At 38.3% G+C, this 20,591-nt stretch overlaps 1 protein-coding gene and 1 pseudogene across 1 annotated transcript in view; both read left to right on the plus strand.

The window, feature by feature from the left end:
- The window catches only part of LOC103068771 (coiled-coil domain-containing protein 18-like), a gene marked incomplete at its 5' end in the record, with an annotated part of 52,956 nt that overhangs the window by 12,618 nt on the left and 19,747 nt on the right, over window positions 1–20,591 (plus strand). Inside the window, 4 exons of the mRNA XM_007468126.1 lie at window positions 4,037–4,153; window positions 5,372–5,515; window positions 14,706–14,909; window positions 17,741–17,878. Of these exons, the coding sequence (XP_007468188.1) occupies window positions 4,037–4,153; window positions 5,372–5,515; window positions 14,706–14,909; window positions 17,741–17,878 (603 nt within the window). The remainder of the gene's footprint in view (window positions 1–4,036; window positions 4,154–5,371; window positions 5,516–14,705; window positions 14,910–17,740; window positions 17,879–20,591) is intronic.
- The window catches only part of LOC103091340 (archaemetzincin-2-like), a 1,476-nt pseudogene continuing 59 nt past the window's right edge, over window positions 19,175–20,591 (plus strand).

The following is a 20,591-nucleotide window of genomic DNA, read 5'->3' on the forward strand; positions in this document are numbered from 1 at the left end:
TGTTAGGTCTTTGTTGCTATGAGCAGGCTTTCTCTACTCTTCATTGCTGTGTGTGCGCTTCTCATTGAGGTGGCTTCTCGTTGTGGAGCACGGGCTCTAGGCATGTGGGCTTCAGTCGTGCATGGGCTCAGTAGTTGTGGCTCGTGGGCTTAGTTGCTGTGCAGCATGTGGGATCTTCCCGGACCAGGGCTCGAACCCATGTCCCCTGCATTGGCAGGCAGATTCTTAACCACTGTGCCACCAGGGAAGTCCCTTTATAGCTATTTCTTTTTTCTGTGCACATAAATACTTTTAAAATTAGAAATATGTTGTTTCTCTTTATCTTGCTATTTTTATAGCAGGTGGATTTTCAGGAATGAAGGTTAGCTTAGTATCTGAACCTTTTGATCTCTTATAATACTGTATATCAGAAGAAAATGGGATTAAAGGAGTTACTTGCTCAGCTAGTATTTATTGGAGGAACAAAAATATTCAGAAGGCATTATTTAGCAGCATCTTTTTTAGACTTTATTTTTTAGAGCAGTTTTAGGTTCTCAGCAAAATTGAGCAGCAGGTAGAGAGATTTCCTGTAAACCCCCCACCCCCACAGATGCACAGCCTTCCGCATTATCAACATTCCCTGCCAGAATGGTACATTTGTTAAAGCTGATGAACCTGTTGATACATTGACACTTCATAATCACCCAAAGTCCATAGTTTACATTACAGTTTACTTTTGTGTTATACATTCTAGGAGTTTGGACAGCTATGCATCATTATGGTATCATTCAGAATATTTTCACTGCCCTAAAAATCCTCTGTGCCCCACCTATTCATCCTTCTCCCTCTTATCCCAACCCTGGCAACCACTGATCTTTTTGCTGTCTTTGTAGTTTTGCCTTTTCCAGAATGTCATACAGTTAGAATCATATTGTATTGTAGCCTTTTCAGATTGGCTTCTTTCACTTAGTAATATGCATTTAAGTTTCCTCCGTGTCTTTTCAAAGCTTATTTCTTTTTAGCATGGAATAGTATTCCATTGCCTGGATATATTATGGTTTATTTATCCATTTACCTATTGAAGGACATCTTGTATTGCCTTTGCTCCTTTGTCAAAGGTCAGTCGACTATATTTACATGGGTTTGTTTCTGGTCTCTTCTGTTCCATTGATTTTATTCACCTATTCTTTCATCAGTACCACACTGTCTTGATTACTGTACCTTTTTAGTAAGTCTTGAAGTTGAGTAATGTCAGTGTTCCAACTTTGTTCTTTTTCAAAATTGTGTTGGCTCTTCTGGGTTTTTTGCCTCTCCCTATAAACTTTAGAACCGGTTTGTTGATATCCACAAAATAACTTGCTGGGATTTTGATTGGCATTGCCTTGAATCTATACATCAAGCTGGGAAGAACTGACATCTTGACAATATTAAGTCTTCCTATCCATGAACGTGAACTCTCTCTCCATTTATATAATTCTTGGATTTCTTTCATTGGAGTTTTATAGTTTTCCATATATAGATCTTGAATATGTTTAGATTTATAACTATTTCATTTTGGAGAATGCTAATATAAATGATAATTTTGTTTTTAACTTCAAATTTCTCTTGTTCATTGTTGGTACATGGGAAAGCAATTGATTTTTGTGTATTAACCTTGTATCCTGCAACCTGCTATAATCACTTATTAGTTCCAGGAATTTTTTTGTCAAATCCTTTGGATTTTCTACCTAAATCATCTTGTCATCTGCAAACAAAGACAGTTTTATGTCTTCGTTCCCAGCCTGTATACCTTTTACTTCCTTTTCTTGTCTTACTGCATTAGCTAGGACATCCTGTACAATGTTGAAAAGAAGTGGAATATCTTTGCCTTGTATCTGATCTTAATGGGAAAACTTTGAGTTTCTCACTGTTAAGTGTGATGTTAGCTGTTGGTTTTTTTAGATATTCTTTATCAAGTTGAGGTAGTTACTCTCTATTCCTAGTTTACCAAGAGTTTTTATCATGAATAGATGTTGGATTTTGTCAAATGTTTTTTTCTGCATCTATTAATATGATCATGTGATTTTCTTCTTTAGCCTATTGATGTGATCAGTTACATTAATTAATTTTCAGATGTTGAAAAAGCCTTTCATACCTAGAAAAAATCCCGCTTGTTGTGGTGTATAGTTCTTTTTATACATCGTTGGGTATGATTCAATAATATTTTATTGAGAATTTTTATATCTATGTCCATGAAAGATACTGGTCTGTAGTTTTCTTTCTTTATAATGTCTCTGTCTGGTTTTGGTATCAGGGTAATGCTGGCCTCAGAGAATGAGTTAGTATTTCCTCTGCTTCTATCTACTAAGTGAGAGTGTAGAGAATTAGTATAATTTCTTCCTTAAATGTCTGGTAGAATTCAGCAATGAATCCATCTGAGTCTGGTGCTTTCTGTTTCGGAAAGTTATTAATCATTGATTGAATTTCTTTAATAGATATAGCCTTATTCAGATTCTCTCTTCTTGTGTGAGTTTTGGCAGATTGTGCCTTTCGAGTAACTCGTCTATTTCATCTGGTTTTATTAAATTCATGGGCAGAGAGTTGTTTTTAATATTTCTCTATTATCCTTTTAATGTCCTTGAGATTTGTAGTAATATCTCCTCTTTCGTTTCTCATATTAGCAATTTATATCCTCTTTTTTTTTTTTTTTTTTTAAGTTAGTCTGGCTGGAGACTTATTTATATTATTGATCTTTTCAAAGAACCAGCTTTTGGCTTTGTTGATTTTCTCTATTGATTTCCCAATTTTAATTTCATTGAGTTCTGCTCTAATTTTTATTATTTTTTTCTTCTGCTTAGTTTGGATTTAATTTGCTCTTCCTTTTCTAGTTACCCAAGGTGGAAGCTTAGATGACTGATTTTAGGCCTTCTTTTTTTTTTTTCTTTTGTGGTATGCAGGCCTCTCACTGTTGTGGCCTCTCCCGTTGAGGAGCACAGGCTCCAGACGCGCAGGCTCAGCGGCCATGGCTCACGGGCCCAGCCGCTCTGCGGCATGTGGGATCTTCCCAGACCGGGGCATGAACCCGTGTCCCCTGCATCCACAGGCGGACTCTCAACCACTGCACCACCAGGGAAGCCCCTTTCTTCTTTTCTAATATATGCATTCAATGCTTTAGATGTTCCTCCAAGCAGTGCTTTTGCTGCATCCCACAATTTTCATGTTGCATTGTTATTTAGCAGCTTTTTTTTTCTCTTAAATTTTATTGATTTTGGGGGGCTACATTTGGTCTTTATTGCTGCGTGTGGGCTTTCTTTAGTTGTGGCGAGCGGGAGCTACTCTTGGTTGCAGTGCACGGGCTTCTTATTGCGGTTGCTTCTCTTTGCTGTGGAGCACGGGCTCTAGGTGCGTGGGCTTCAGTAGTTGCAGCACGTGGATTCAGTAGTTTTGGCACGCGGGCTCTAGAGTGCAGGCTCAGTAGTTGTGGTGCACAGACTTAGTTGCTCCGCAGCATGTGGGATCTTCCCGGACCAGGGATAGAATCCATGTCCCCTGTATTGGCAGGTGGATTCTTAACCACTGCACCACCAGGGAAGCCCTAGCAGCTTTTATCAAGCATAAAATGAAGTTTGAATCATTTTATTTGTCACTTATGTGAACATAATCATGTATCAGGCTCAAGATCCAGTATTATTAAGGAATGATTATTTGTCTCATTCTTTTTTTTTTTTTTTTTTTTTTTGCGGTACAGGGGCCTCTCACTGTCGTGGCTTCTCTCATTGCGGAGCACAGGCTCCAGACATGCAGGCTCAGCAGCCATGGCCTATGGGCCCAGCCACTCCACGGCATGTGGGATTCTCCCAGACCGGGGCACGAACCCATGGCCCCTGCATCGGCAGGTGGACTCTCAACCACTGCACCACCAGGGAAGCCCCTATCTCATTCTTTTTAATAATTTATTTGAGATGCATTTATTCTTTAGTTATACCCACTGTAAACAATTCTAAATCACATTCCAAGCACACAGTTTTCCATGTTAGAATAAAATTGAGTGACAGCTTAATGTTGCTTTTGTACTTAGGTAACACATTTGGATATGACTATTCGTGAGTACAGGGGAGAAATGGAACAGAAAATAATTAAATTAGAGGGTACTCTGGAGAAATCAGAATTGGAACTTAAAGAAAGCAACAAACAGGTAAATTATTAAAAATTACGTGTCTTAAATTGTTTAAAAAAAATAACTCCTTAACTGTAAGCATCTGTTATTCACATAATACAGCTTTTTAATAGAATACAAACAATAAAAATACTGTATTATTTTACTTTATTTATTTATTTATTAATTTATTGTTTTTTCACTGTGCTGCGTAGCTTGTGGGATCTTAGTTCCCCAACCAGGGGTTGAACCTGGACCCTTGGCAGTGAGAGCATGGAGTCCTAACCACAGGACTGCCAGGGAATTCCCAATACTGCATAATTTTAATTATCTTGTACATCCTATGTTATATTCATTTTCTTCTCAGTTTTTTCCCCAGCTTTATTGAGGTATAATTGACAAAAAATGGCATATATTTAAGATGTACAACATGTTTTAATGTACACATACATTATGACATAATTACAGTAATCAAACTAATTAACATATCTACAACCTCATATACTTTTTTTTTATGAGAACACTTATCAAGTATACAACATATTATTACTAATTACAGTCATTCACTGTGCCATACATTGTATCTCCAGAATTTATTCATCCTGCCTAACTGAAACTTTGTACCCTTCCACGAACATTTCTCCTTTTCTCTGACTCCCCAGCTTCTGGTGCTTACCCTTTTAATGTTATTTTGAATGTATTTTTTTTTGTATGTCAACGTGTTCACATATTTATTATAATGTGTGCATATCTGAATATGTATAAAATATCTCTGGAAGGATTTGCAAGTAATTCTGTTAACTGTGGCTGCCTCTAAGGAAGGAACATAGTAAAGAAGGGGAGTTTGTTTTCACTAATTGTATTTTTTACCTCATGCAGATAATTGCCTGTAAAATTATTTTGAAGACCATGTAATGTGTGTTGTTTTAACGTACCTTTATTTTCCTTTCTTATAAAAATGTGATTGAGACTTTCACCTCTTTTAGTATATTTTAGGTATACATATAAGCATTTTATTAGGCACAAGAATTCTGATGCTTGTGTCAAAGTTATGGTTGTCGTCTTAAGAAACACATATTTTTGGCTCTTTGTTCTAATAAACTCACTCTCTTCTAAAATAAAAAAGAAAAGAAAAACATTTTTAAATTTTTGCTATTTTAGATATACATGTTTAAAATCTGACTTACTTGGATTGCAGTTATGACTGAAGAATTATTTTTCTTTAGTTACATTAACATTGCTCTGTTTAAAATTCAGATAGAAGGTTTGAATGAAAAATTGCAAAATGCCAAAGAACAGCTTCGAGAAAAAGAGTTTATAACACTACAAAATGAACAGGAGATAAGTCAACTGAAAAAAGAAACTGAACGGACACAAGAAAAGATGAAAGAAATGGAAAGTGTAAGCAAATTATTTTCCTCCTAAGGAACAAGATTAATATAAATTGTTATGGTTTTTTTTGTTTTTTTAGTGTTAAATATGCTTCTTTATATTTTTCTTTTATAAATTTATTTATTTATTTTTTGGCTGTGTTGGGTCTTTGTTGTGGTGCGTGGGCTTCTCATTGCGGTGGCTTCTCTTTGTTGCAGAGCACAGGCTCTAGGCACACGGGCTGCAGTAGTTGTGACAAGCGGGCTCAGTAGTCGTGGCTCATGGGCTCTAGAGCGCAGGCTCAGTAGTTCTGGTTCGCAGGATCTAGAGCACAGGCTCAGTAGTTGTGGTGCATAGGCTTAGTTGCTCCATGGCATGTGGGATCTTCCCGGACCAGGGATCGAACCTGTGTCCCCTGCATTGGCAGGCGGATTCTTAACCACTGCACCACCAGGGAAGTCCTTATGCTTCTTTTTTTTTTTTTTTTTTTACATCTTTATTAGAGTATAATTGCTTTACAGTGGTGTGTTAGTTTCTGCTTTATAACAAAGTGAATCAGTTATACATATACATATGCTCCCATATCTCTTCCCTCTTGCATCTCCCTCCCTATCCCACCCCTCCAGGCGGTAACAAAGTACCGAGCTGATCTCCCTGTGCTATGCGGCTGCTTCCCACTAGCTATCTACTTTATATTTGGTAGTGTATATATGTCCATGCCTCTCTATCGCTTTGTCCCAGCTTACACTTCCCCCTCCCCATATCCTCAAGTCCATTTTCTAGTAGGTCTGTGTCTTTATTCCTGACTTACCCCTAGGTTCTTCATGACATTTTTTTTTCTTAAATTCCATATATATGTGTTAGCATACAGTATTTGTCTTTCTCTTTATGACTTACTTCACTCTGTATGACAGACTCTAGGTCTATCCACCTCATTACAAATAGCTCAATTTCATTTCTTTTTATGGCTGAGTAATATTCCATTGACTATATGTGCCACATCTTCTTTATCCATTCATGTGTTGATGGACACTTTGGTTGTTTCCATGTCCTGGCTATTGTAAATAGAGCTGCAATGAACATTTTGGTACATGACACTTTTTGAATGATGGTTTTCTCAGGGTATATGCCCAGTAGTGGGATTGCTGTGTCATATGGTAGTTCTGTTTTTAGTTTTTTAAGGAACCTCCGTACTGTTCTCCTTAGTGGCTGTACCAATTCACATTCCCACCAGCAGTGCAAGAGTGTTCCCTTTTCCCCACACCCTCTCCAGCATTTATTGTTTCCAGATTTTTTGATGATGGCCATTCTGACTGATGTGAGATGATATCTCATTGTAGTTTTGATTTGCATTTCTCTAATGATTAATGATGTTAAACATTCTTTCATGTGTTTGTTGGCAGTCTGTATATCTTGTTTGGAGAAATGTCTATTTAGGTCTTCTGCCCATTTTTGGATTGGGTTGTTTGTTTTTATGTTATTGAGCTGCATGAGCTGCTTATAAATTTTGGAGATTAATCCTTTGTCAGTTGATTCATTTGCAAATATTTTCTCCATTCTGAGGGTTGTCGTTTGGTCTTGTTTATGGTTTTCTTTGCTGTGCAGAAGCTTTGAAGTTTCATTGGTCCCATTTGTTTATTTTTGTTTTTATTTCCATTTCTCTAGGTGCTGTGATTTATGTCATAGAGTGTCCTGCCTATGTTTTCCTCTAAGAGTTTGACATTTCTGGCCTTACATTTAGGTCTTTAATCCATTTTGAGCTTATTTTTGTGTATGGTGTTAGGGAGTGATCTAATCTCATACTTTTACATGTACCTGTCCAGTTTTCCCAGCACCACTTATTGAAGAGGCTGTCCTTTCTCCACTGTACATTCTTGCCTCCTTTATCAAAGATAAGGTGACCATATGTGCGTAGGTTTATCTCTGGGCTTTCTGTCCTGTTCCATTGATCTATTTTTCTGTTTTTGTGCCAGTACCATACTGTCTTCATTACTGTAGCTTTGTAGTATAGTCTGAAGTTATGGAGCCTGATTCCTCCAGCTCCGTTTTTTGTTCTCAAGGTTGCTTTGGCTATTTGGGGTCTTTTATGTTTCCATACAAATTGTGAAATTTTTTGTTCTAGTTCTGTGAAAAATGCCAGTGGTAGTTTGATAGGGATTGCACTGAATCTGTAGATTGCTTTGGGTAGTAGAGTCATTTTCACAATGTTGATTCTTCCAATCCAAAAACATGGTATATCTCTCCATCTATTTGTATCATCTTTAATTTCTTTCATCAGTGTCTAAAATTCTCTGCATACAGGTCTTTTGTCTCCTTAGGTAGGTTTATTCCTAGATATTTTATTCTTTTTGTTGCAGTGGTAAATGGGAGTGTGTTCTTGATTTCACTTTCAGGTTTTTCATTATTAGTGTATAGGAACACCAGAGATTTCTGTACATTAATTTTGTATCCTGCTACTTTACCAAATTCATTGATTAGCTCTACTAGTTTTCTGGTATCATCTTTAGGATTCTATATGTATAGTATCATGTCATCTGAAAACAGTGGCAGCTTTACTTCTTCTTTTCTGATTTGGATTCCTTTTATTTCCTTTTCTTCTCTGATTGCTGTGGCTAAAACTTCCAAAACTATGTTGAATAATAGTGGTGAGAGTGGGCAACCTTGTCTTGTTCCTGATCTTAGTAGAAATGCTTTCAGTTTTTCACCATTGAGGACGATGTTGGCTGTGGGTTTGTCATATATGGCCTTTATTATGTTGAGGAAAGTTCCCTCTATGCCTACTTTCTGGAGAGTTTTTATCATAAATGGGTGTTGAATTTAGTCGAAAGCTTCCTCTGCATCTATTGAGATGATCATATGGTTTTTCTCCTTCGATTTGTTAATATGGTGTATCACATTGATAGATTTGCGTATATTGAAGAATCCTTGCATTCCTGGAATAAACCCCACTTGATCATGGTGTATGATCCTTTTAATGTGCTGTTGGATTCTGTTTGCTAGTATTTTGTTGAGGATTTTTGCATCTATGTTCATCAGTGATATTGGCCTGTAGTTTTCTTTCTTTGTGACATCCTTGTCTGGTTTTGGTATCAAGGTGATGGTGGCCTCGTAGAATGAGTTTGGGAGTGTTCCTCCCTCTGCTATATTTTGGAAGAGTTTGAGAAGGATAGGTGTTAGCTCTTCTCTAAATGTTTGATAGAATTCGCCTGTGAAGCCATCTGGTCCTGGGCTTTTGTTTGTTGGAAGATTTTTAATCACAGTTTCAATTTCAGTGTTTGTGATTGGTCTGTTCATATTTTCTATTTCTTCCTGATTCAGTCTTGGCAGTTTGTGCATTTCTAAGAATTTGTCCATTTCTTCCAGATTGTCCATTTTATTGGCATAGAGTTGCTTGTAGTAATCCCTCATGATTTTTTGTATTTCTGCAGTGTCAGTTGTTACTTCTCCTTTTTCATTTCTGATTCTATTGATTTGAGTCTTCTCCCTTTTTTTCTTGATGAGTCTGGCTAATGGTTTATCTATTTTGTTTATCTTCTCAAAGAACCAGCTTTTAGTTTTATTGATCTTTGCTATTGTTTCCTTCATTTCTTTTTCATTTATTTCTGATCTGATTTTTATGATTTCTTTCCTTCTGCTAACTCTGGGGTTTTTTTGTTCTTCTTTCTCTAATTGCTTGAGGTGCAAGGTTAGGTTGTTTATTCGAGATGTTTCCTGCTTCTTAAGGTGGGCTTGTATTGCTATAAACTTCCCTCTTAGAACTGCTTTTGCTGCATCCCATAGGTTTTGGGTCGTTGTATCTCCATTGTCATTGGTTTCTATGTATTATTTTATTTCCTCTTTGATTTCTTCACTGATCACTTTGTTATTAAGTAGTGTACTGTTTAGTCTCCATGTGTTTGTATTTTTTACAGATCTTTTCCTGTAATTGATATCTAGTCTCATAGTGTTGTGGTCGGAAAAGATACTTGATACAATTTCAATTTTCTTAAATTTACCAAGGCTTGATTTGTGACCCAAGATATGATCTATCCTGGAGAATGTTCCATGAGCACTTGAGAAAAATGTGTATTCTGTTGTTTTTGGATGGAATGTCCTATAAATATCAATTAAGTCCATCTTGTTTAATGTATCATGTAAAGCTTGTGTTTCCTTATTTATTTTCATTTTGGATGATCTGTCCATTGGTGAAAGTGGGGTGTTAACGTCCTCTACTATGAATGTGTTACTGTTGATTTCCCCTTTTATGGCTGTTAGTATTTGCCTTATGTATTGAGGTGCTCCTATGTTGGGTACCTCAATATTTACAATTGTTATATCTTCTTCTTGAATTGATTCCTTGATCATTATGTGGTGTCCTTCTTTATCTCTTCTAATAGTCTTTATTTTAAAGTCTATTTTGTCTGCTATGAGAATTGCTACTCCAGCTTTCTTTTGATTTCCATTTGCATGGAATATCTTTTTCCATCCCCTTACTTTCAGTCTGTATGTGTCTCTAGGTCTGAAGTGGGTCTCTTGTAGACAGCATATATATGGGTCTTGTTTTTGTATCCATTCAGCCAATCTGTGTCTTTTGGTGGGAGCATTTAGTCCATTTACATTTAAGGTAATTATCGATATGTATGTTCCTATTCCCATTTTCTAAATTGTTTTGGGTTCGTTATTATAGGACTTTTCCTTCTCTTGTGTTTTTGTCTAGAGAAGTTCCTTTAGCATTTGTTGTAAAGCTGGTTTGGTGGTGCTGAACTCTCTCAGCTTTTGCTTGTCTGTAAAGGTTTTAATTTCTCCATCAAATCTGAATGAGATCCTTGCTGGGTAGAGTAATCTTGGTTGCAGGTTTTTCTCCTTCATCACTTTCAGTATGTCCTGCCACTCCCTTCTGGCTTGTAGAGTTTCTGCTGAGAGATCAGCTGTTAACCTTATGGGGATTCCCTTGTGTGTTATTTGTTGTTTTTCCCTTGCTGCTTTTAATATGCTTTCTTTGTATTTAGTTTTTGACAGTTTGATTAATATGTGTCTTGGCGTATTTCTCCTTGAATTTATCCTGTATGGGACTCTCTGTGCTTCCTGGACTTGATTAACGATTTCCTTTCCCATATTAGGGAAGTTTTCAACTATAATCTCTTCAAATATTTTCTCAGTCCCTTTCTTTTTCTCTTCTTCTTCTGGAACCCCTATAATTCGAATGTTGGTGCGTTTAATGTTGTCCCAGAGGTCTCTGAGACTGTCCTCAGTTCTTTTCATTCTTTTTTCTTTATTCTGCTCTGCAGTAGTTATTTCCACTATTTTATCTTCCAGGTCACTTATCCGTTCTTCTGCCTCATTTATTCTGCTATTGATCCCATCTAGAGTATTTTTCATTTCATTTATTGTGTTGTTCATCATTGTCTGTTTCATCTTTATTTCTTATTGTGTTGTCATCGTTGTTTGTTTCATCTTTAGTTCTTCAAGTTCCTTGTTAAATGTTTCTTGCATTTTATCTCTTCTATTTCCAAGATTTTGGATCATCTTTACTCTCATTATTCTGAATTCTCTTTCGGGTAGACTGCCTATTTCCTCTTCATTTGTTAGGTCTGTTGGGTTTTTATCTTGCTCCTTCATCTGCTATGTGTTTTTCTGTCTTCTCATTTTGCTTATCTTACTGAGTGTGGGGTCTCCTTTTTGCAGGCTGCAGGTTTGTAGTTCCCGTTGTTTTTGGTGTCTGTCCCCAGTGGCTAAGGTTGGTTCAGTGGGTTGTGTAGGCTTCCTGGTGGAGGGGGCTAGTGCCTGTGTTTTGGTGGATGAGGCTGGATCTTGTCTTTCTGGTGGGAAGGTCCACGTCTGGTGGTGTGTTTTGGGGTGTCTGTGGACTTATGATTTTAGGCAGCCTCTCTGCTAATGGGGGGGATTGTGTTCTTGTCTTGCTAGTTGTTTGGTATAGGGTGTCCAGCACTGTAACTTGCTGGTTGTTGAGTGAAGCTGGGTGCTGGTGTTGAGATGGAGATCATTGGGAGATTTTCGCCGTTTGATATTATGTGGAGCTGGGAGGTCTCTTGTGGACCAGTGTCCTGAAGTTGGCTCTCCCACCTCAGAGGCACAGCACTGACTCCCGGCTGCAGCACCAAGAGCCTTTCATCCACACGGCTCAGAATAAAAGGGAGAAAAAGTAGAAAGAAAGAATTAGTAGAAGTAGAAAGAGAGAGAGAGAGAAAGAAAGAAAGGAGGGAGGGAGGGAGGGAGGAAGGAAGGAGGGAGGGAAGGACGGAATAAAAGAAGATAAAGTAAAATAAAATAAAGTAATTTAAAATATAATAAAGTTATTAAAATAAAAAATAATTATTAAGAAAAAAAATGGACAGATAGAACCCTAGGACAAATGGTGGAAGCAAAGCTATACAGACAAAATCTCACACAGACGCATACACATACACACTAACAAAAAGAGGAAAGGGGGAAAAAAATCATAAATCTTGCTCTCATAGTCCACCTCCTCAAAATGGGATGATTTGTTGTTTATTCATGTATTCCACAGATGCAGGGTACATCAAAGTTGATTGTGGAGCTTTAATCCGCTGCTTCTGAGGCTGCTGGGAGAGATTTCCCTTTCTCTTCTTTGTTCTCACAGCTCCCTAGGGGCTCAGCTTTGGATTTGGCCCCCCCCTCAGCGTGGCTCTGCGTGTAGGTCGCCGGAGGGCGTCTGTTCTTCGCTCAGACAGGACGGGGTTAAAGGAGCCGCTGAGTCAGGGGCTCTGGCTCACTCAGGCCAGGGGGAGGGAGGGGCACGGAGTGCGGGGCGGGCCTGCGGCTGCAGAGGCCAGAGTAATGTTGAACCAGCCTGAGGCGTGCCGTGCGTTCTCCCTGGCAAGTTGTTCCTGGATCCCGGGACCCTGGCAGTGGCGGGCTGCACAGGCGCCCCGGAAGGGGAGTGTGGATGGTGACCTGTGCACGCACACAGGCTTCTTGGTGGCGGCAGCAGCAGCCTTAGCGTCTCATGCAGGTCAGTGTGGTCTGCGCTTTTAGCTGTGGCTCGAGCCCGTCTCTGGAGCTCCTTTTAGCAGCGCTCTTAATCCCGTGTCCTCGCGCACCAGGAAACAAAGAGGGAAGAAAAAGTCTCTTGCCTCTATGCTAGGTCCAGACTTTTCCCCGGACTCCCTGCCGGCTAGCCATGGTGCACTAGACCCCTGCAGGCTGTGTTCACACCGCCAACCCCAGTCCTCTCCCTGCGGTCTGACCGAAGCCCGAGCCTCAGCTCCCAGCCCCGCCCGCCCCGGCGGGTGAGCAGACAAGCCTCTCGGGCCGGCACCGATCCTGTTTGCGGGAATCTTGCTGCTTTGCCCTCCACACCCCTGTTGCTGCGCTCTGCACCGCGGCTCCGAAGCGTCCCCCTCCGCCAACGGCAGTCTCCGCCTGCGAAGGGGCTTCCTAGTGTGTGGAAACCTTTCCTCCTTCACAGCTCCTTCCCACTGGTGCAGGTCCCGTCCCTATTCTTTTGTCTCTGTTTTTTCTTTTTTCTTTTGCCCTACCCAGGTACGTGGGGAGTTTCTTGCCTTTTGGGAGGTCTGAGGTCTTCTGCCAGCGTTCAGTAGGTGTTCTGTAGGAGTTGTTCCACATGTAGATGTATTTCTGGTGTATCTGTGTGGAGGAAGGTGATCTCCGCGTCTTACTCTTCCACCATCTTCCCCTCGTCTAAAATCTTTATATTTTAAACTGATTGGTTTTAGTATGTGATTGGTATTTAGTATGCACAGAAACTGTGCCATAAGTATTTTTAGGCTAATTATTTGTGCCAGATACCTATTATTTTCCTTATCTTATTAATTACTTTATTCTGATGTTCTGATTATAGGTGAGGTTATCATCTTATGTCTTTATATTCCTTATAGGCATTCGCATGATATCTCTCACATAGTAAATCCATGATATATGCTCACTTGATCAATAATATATGTATGTTTTAATTGAGAACCTACTATGTGATAGAACTGAAGATCAGATATTAATAGGATGCACTCCTTTGTCCTTGAGGGACTCTATCCAGAGAATGAATTAACAGATAGTTGTATTTTATTGAGGCCAAGTACATTGAGTTGCCAGATAAAGTTTGATGACTTCATATCATCAGTTTGCATGTGTGTTGACTACTGAACTCATTCCACCCACTTGCCTTTTTTTAAAAGTGAGTTTGTTTCTAAGAGCTCTCATGGATGTAACTTTTTTTTGTTCTTAAATACTAGACTCAACTTTAAAACTTAATATCAATATACAGCTCTTTATTGTGTTTGATTAATTGATTAGCTGTCTCTTCCAGTTGAATATAAACTCCACAAGGGTAGCCACTTTGTCTCCTCTGTTCACTCCTTTATCCTCAACACCTAGAATAGTACATATCACATAGTAAGCATGAATAAATATTTGTTGGATTATATATCAATACATAAACTAAGCAGGGTCTCTGAGACCAAGTTTGGGCCCCAGTGAGAAAAAAAGAAAGGTTACTGGCTCAATCATTTCATGTTCCCTAACAAGGGCTGGCTAAAAATATTTACATGAGATTTATACTGATATACAACACTGTTGGACCTTAGGCCCCCATTCTAGACATTAGGGTCCTAGTGATTTGTACTGGTTTCTTTCCTTCTTATCAGCCCTAAAGTCAAGCGTCATTATCTACCATCTACCATCTAATCTACCTCACTGAGCCAATTTAGAACTAATTTACTTTTTACTGATTTTTTTTTTTCTCTAAGAAATAATACTTTACTAGGGATTTAACTGAGGAATGTAAGGAGTAGTAGTCCCAATAACAAATTTCCCTTTTGCAAAGAATAAGATCATCCTTAACCAAGCTGTGTGGGTTAATGGTAGGTTTTGATTATTCATGCCAGTATATTCTCCATCTTTGACATGGATAATCAAATATTAACATCTTTCTTCTCTTTATATTATTATATATTCTGTGTTGTTGCATCATAATGTTAAAGGATTATGCAGCTTGCATATTAAAGTCATGTAAAATATACCAGTGAGTCCCAGATTTATTACAGTACTTTTGTCATTTTTTTATCATTAAAAAGGAAAACATTTTCGAATGTTAGTTTCACAGTGGATGATATTCATTATATGTTAAATTATATAGAGGTTTAGTTGGGAGGGGGTAAGTCATTTATTAAAAGAGAAATCAGAGTAAGAATAGGTTATCTGTATCATTTTATTTTGAAACCTACAAATATCTTGTGCATTTCAGGTTATGAAAGAGCAGGAACAGTACATTGCAACTCAGTACAAGGAGGCCATAGATTTGGAGCAAGAATTGAGGCTATCTCGGGAGCAGATGCAGAACTCTCATACAGAATTGGTGGAGGCTCATCGTCAACAAGTCCAAGCACAGAGAGAAGTAGAAAGGCTGTCAAGTGAACTGGAGGAAATAAAGCAACTCTCTAAAGAGAAAGTAATCCCTATTCTAATTTCACCTTACTGAAAATACTAAAATTTTTAACCTTTATTTTTTCGACTATAGAATATAGTTCTTACAAAAGTTAATTGTGTTCCACAACAATGTGAATGTATTTAATGCCACCAAATTTTGCACTTAGAAATGATTAAGGTGGTAAATTTTATGTGTATTTTACCCAAATTTAAAAAAAAACTTATATTTAGCACAGCATTGTAGTGTAACTTGGAAGTCTCTCAGAACTGAGTATTAGTCAAACTAATTAGTTTTCAATAAAATGAGTTATAAATCACTTTCAGACTTGCAAGTGAATTTGAGCTATCACTCAAACAAAAAAATAAATCTAATCTTTTTTAAAAGATTTATTCATTATTTATTTATTTTATTTAATTTATTTTTGGCTGCATTGTGTCTTAGTTGCAGCACACGGGATCTTCATTGAGGCATGTGGGATCTTTCATTGCGGCACACAGGCTCTTTGTTGCAGCGCGTGGGCTTCTCTCTAGTTGTGGCATGCAGGCTCCAGGGTGCGTGGGCTCGGTAGTTGTGGCGCTTGGGCTCCAGGGCACATGGGTTCTGTAGCTTGCGGCACGCGGGCCCTAGTTGAGGCACGCGAGCTCAGGAATTGTGGCACACTGGCTTAGTTGCCCCGCAGCATGTGGGCTCTTAGTTCCCTGACCAGGAATCGAACCCACGTCCCCTGCATTGTAAGGCGGATTCTTTACCACTGGACCACCAGGGAAGTCTGTAATAAATCTTTTTTAGTAAAAACTTTTTACATTTGTAGCCATTCATATATGAAAACTGACTATCTAAATTTATAACTGTTAGAAACCTGCAGTCCAGAACCCTTGGGGAGGAAAAGAGCTTTTAAATAGCAAGAGCACTAATATAGATTGTATTTCCCTAGTATTAGATAGAAAGTTAACAACTTGGCTTAAAAATATTTAGATTGATATATGTGAGTTAATTACTTAGACTTCGAGAAAAATGTATTTATTCGTATTCTAGAAAAATTCTTGTGATTTTTCTGCTTTCTATTATGGTTACTAATTCAGTATGGGAATTGAGTGAAAATGTTTTTACATTTAGCCTTGGTTAATCTAATGACATTTTTATTCACATTTCTGGGTGGTTATGGTTAGACTAATAAAAAATAAACAGGGAATTTTTACTAGAATGTCGGGCACATGGGAGTCTACTAGGAAAAGGGAGGCTATCTACTTTTATCTCATTTCTGTCCTTATCAATAGTATCTAAATGTAGTATAATTGATTTTATCTGATAAACTAAGCTCAGTTAAATAAGTAAGTGAAAGTGGGGAATTATTAAAAATGACATTTTAGGCTTTCCTTGGTGGCGCAGTGGTTAAGAATCCGCCTGCCGATGCAGGGGACATGGGTTCGAGCCCTGGTCCTGGAAGATCCCACATGCTGTGGAGCAACTAAGCGCGTGCATCACAACTACTGAGCCTGTTCTCTAGAGCCTACAAGCCACAACTACTGAAGCCCATGTGCCACAACTACTGAAGCCCACACACCTAGAGCCAGTGCTCCACAACAAGAAAAGCCACCGCAATGAGAAACACGTGCAATGCAACCAAGAGTAGCCCACGCTTGACGCAGCTAAAGACAGCCCACATGCATAAACGAAGACACAGGGCTCCCCTGGTGGCGCAGTGGTTAAGAATCCGCCTGCCAACGCAGGGCACACAGGTACAAGCCCTGGTCCAGGAAGATCCCACATGCTGCAGAGCAACTAGGCCCGTGCGCCACAACTCCTGAGCCCCCGTGCCTCAACTACTGAAGCCTGCGTGACTAGAGCCCGTGCTCCGCAACAAGAGAAGCCACCACAGTGAGAAGCCCGCGCACCACAATGAAGAGTAGCCCCCGCTCGCCGCAACTAGAGAAAGCCCGTGCAGCAACGAAGACCCAATCCAGCCAAAAATAATAAATAAAAAAAATAAATACATTTATTTAAAAAAATGACACTTTAAGTATTATATTTTAACCCAAAAATCTAAGTTTACATTCATGCATTAATCTTTTAATGTTGGACCAAGTCTTGGTTTTTGGTGTATGGTAGGGTCACTTGATTAAAATTCCACCTAGTCTTTCTTGCATAAACCATACTCATATTCCATCATCTATAGTTTCCAATTTTAGTTTCTTAAAATGGAAAAAGAATTGAAAGACATTTGTGAATCAGTCAGAGGATAGCATCTCTTATATTTTTTATCGGATTTCACACAATATTTTACAACTATCCTGACTGGTTCTAATTGGGTAGCAAATGTTTGTGACTCACTCATTGAATTGTCTCAAAGCATATAACTTAGTTTTCATATAAAAACATTCATTTTACATGCATATTTCATCAATGTTCATAATGTATAATAAAATTACATATTGTAGTCACAAACACAACTAGCATAAATAGGTCTGGATAAATACACAACTGACTGTAGATAAGCAAACAGCACATCTGGTGAGCAAAAATGCATACCCATACCTAAAAGCAGACTATTATCTGCCAAAGTTCAGTGTTCTGTGGTTATTAGTTTATTTTACAAAACACATTGGTTAGTGAACTTCTATTATATTATGATAACAAACAATATACTGATACTTTCCCATTAGTACTCTCTTAAAGATCTAGATTAAAATCTAGATTAATACATTTTTTAAAGTGTACATTTAATATGGTAACTGTATATGAGTATATAGTATTATAAAAGATTAAGATACTTCTATAAATGTGCTGAGTTGTTTAGCTATAATAACCAAATAAACAAGTAATGTAACCTTTACTTAATATGTCATTTTAAGGAAGCTCATGGAAAACATTTAGCTGAAGAATTGGGGGCTTCTCAAGTACGTGAAGCTCAGTTAGAAGCAAAAATGCAAGCAGAAATCAAGAAATTGTCAGCAGAAGTAGAATCTGTCAAAGAAGCTTATCATCTAGAGGTAAATAAAAATTTAATTTGTTCTGTTACCCCCTGCTAAAGTGTGTTGATCTATCTGAACAAAGTATAAGTCTAGCTCTTAAATGTTCATTATAGAGTAATACATGTGGTCTTCCATTTCTGGTATCCTAGACGTATAACTTTTGCTTCATATCCAGTGAACTAATATTCTGTGGGGTTAAGAGCTTGAATTCTTTAGCCAGGCATCCTGGTTCTAAATCTCAGCTCATTACTTGACACTTATGTAACCTTGGGCAACTAACTTAACATCTTTAACTAAAATGGATATAATAATGCTATCTATTTCATAAAACTGTGTTGAGGATTAAATGAATTAGTGTAGTTAAAGTTCTTACACCGGAGCCTGGCACATCATTATCATTGTATCATTGGTTATAAAATAGCGCTTGCCAAAACTAACTGGAGGTATTTAATAACCAATATAAGACGTTTCATGTGATGTAGATCTATTAATGTGTTGTAATTTTCAACATTTGCTCTGATAGTAAGTTAGAGAGGCAGTACAGTACTTTTTATCTATCCATGTGTCCTGAGCCTTTATAGAAATGGACAGTGTCACCCATTAGAATAGCATTTCTTGTCTTTTTAAAAACTATATTTGAATATATCCAGAATTTATGTTTAAGATCTGAATAAATTACCTATGAAGTTCTAATAAAGCATTTTTCCTTATGGCAATGGTTGCAAATACATTTATATTAAACTCATTTCTAGGGAGTTTGGTAACATCTTTGTGAGGGATAAGTTGGGTTTGTGGTCACCATGTCTTGTTTAAATGCATTTAGAGTCAAGTCTCTTTGAAAACATTGTCTGCCAAACAAAACACATTTGCAAGCTGAATCCAGTCCTCAGGCCAAGAGATTACAACCTTTGGTCTTTAGAGACAAATGAGAATGCTGATGAGTTCAGCATAATTATTTGATATTAGCTGGTCAACTTAGTGACCATCAGTAATAATTGGTCCATCTCAAGTATTTGTCAGGAACTACTCAGTATGGTTTTTTTTTTTCTTTTTTTTTTCTTTTTTTTTTTCCAGTATGCTTTTATTACATGGTCTGAATTTCTACTTTTATTTTAATCATCCAATTTTTTACTTTTAGTTTTATAAGCATCCTGAAATTATTTATAAGCAATAGTACATAAAATGAATTGTAAAAATTGGTTCTAGTATTGCTGTTTAATATCTGGTATTAATATTTTATATGCATCATATAAAAACACCTAGTATGGACACTCGCACAGGGGCTGCAGCTGGTGTCTTGGAGGCCTGTCGGGGATGAAGGTACCCAGCACAATGCTTTTGCAGTCAGGCCCCAGACATGCTGGTCCTTTTAAGCCTCATGGTGAAACAGCTGTTTAACCCATTCAAACAGAAAAATGAAAGCTCTACATAGGAACACGATGTGAATGGAAGAGACCGTTCGTTATGCAAACTGTATGGAACTCTAAACAGACACTAAAAACAGCTCTCATCTTAAGAACCCAGCACTTGTGTCACAGTAAAAGTTAGGTGCTGGTGGAACAGCTTTTGATAAATGAAGCCTTCCAGCCAGAGGGTGATACCTTTGGACCCATCTTGCATTTGTGATCAGATTGGATACCTGCCATCCTGAGGCTCCCCAAGACTTTTGAAAAGTTTTTCAGTGATCCTTACAGAAAGACACCCTCTCCAGAGAAATTCAGTATTTATATACAATGCATTGGATCTCTAGGAAACACCAGAGTTATCAGTGAAGAATATGTTAAATGACTCAAGGGCTACTGTGAAGCATTTTTCTGTGGCTTGACAGTAAAGCTCCTAGAACCAGTTCCTGTCTCTGCAAGGTGTTCTTTTAGAGTCAGTGATAACATACAAAACCTACAAATTCATGCAGGGCACACCCTGAAGTTCTAAAAAATTAGAAACCTAAAGATGCCTTCTGTGTTGTGGGAATAACACTGATTGAGCATTACCCAAGAGATTCCCTGGAATTTTGCCTTTGGACAGCCCTCTTTAACAGATGGTATGGGGACATTCAGCCTTGTCAGGTATGGCGGGGTTTTTTTGTTTGTTTTTGTTGTTGTTGTTGTTTTTGCGGTACGCGGGCCTCTCACTGTTATGGCCTCTCCCGTTGCGGAGCACAGGCTCCGGACACGCAGGCTCAGCGGCCATGGCTCACGGACCCAGCTGCTCCGCGGCATGCGGGATCTTCCCGACTGGGGCACGAACCCGTGTTCCCTGTATCGGCAGGCGAACTCTCAACCACTGCGCCACCAGGGAAGCCCTGGCGTTTTTTTTGTAGTTTATCTTATGAAGGCAAGGTAAAGAAGATGCAGAGAACACCTTCAAACGACTATTCAATTTTTGATAACTATTACATTCCTGAAATGACTAGTGTTTTGCCACTTTGATCCTATAAGACTTTAACCCATGAGGTTGGACACATATTTGGACCTTAACACTGCCAGTGGCTTGAACATCTAATGCAAAGTTCCAAAGATTTGGAAAAAGCTGACCAGTGTCCCCTAAACCTTTACCCTATCTGTTTACACAAGTTACAGCATGCTATTGGTTGTAACACTATGGAAGGGTACAAAGCGCTGGTGAGGTAGATTGAAGATGAATCTGCTGACACACCTCCCTGCAAAACATAGTCATGAGGATAATGTGAATTTGCCAAAACCTGTAGAAGCCTTTAAGGAATGGAAAGAGT

The sequence above is a fragment of the Lipotes vexillifer genome, unplaced genomic scaffold (genome assembly GCF_000442215.2).
Source record: "Lipotes vexillifer unplaced genomic scaffold, Lipotes_vexillifer_v1.1 scaffold905, whole genome shotgun sequence".
Taxonomy (NCBI): domain Eukaryota; kingdom Metazoa; phylum Chordata; class Mammalia; order Artiodactyla; family Lipotidae; genus Lipotes; species Lipotes vexillifer.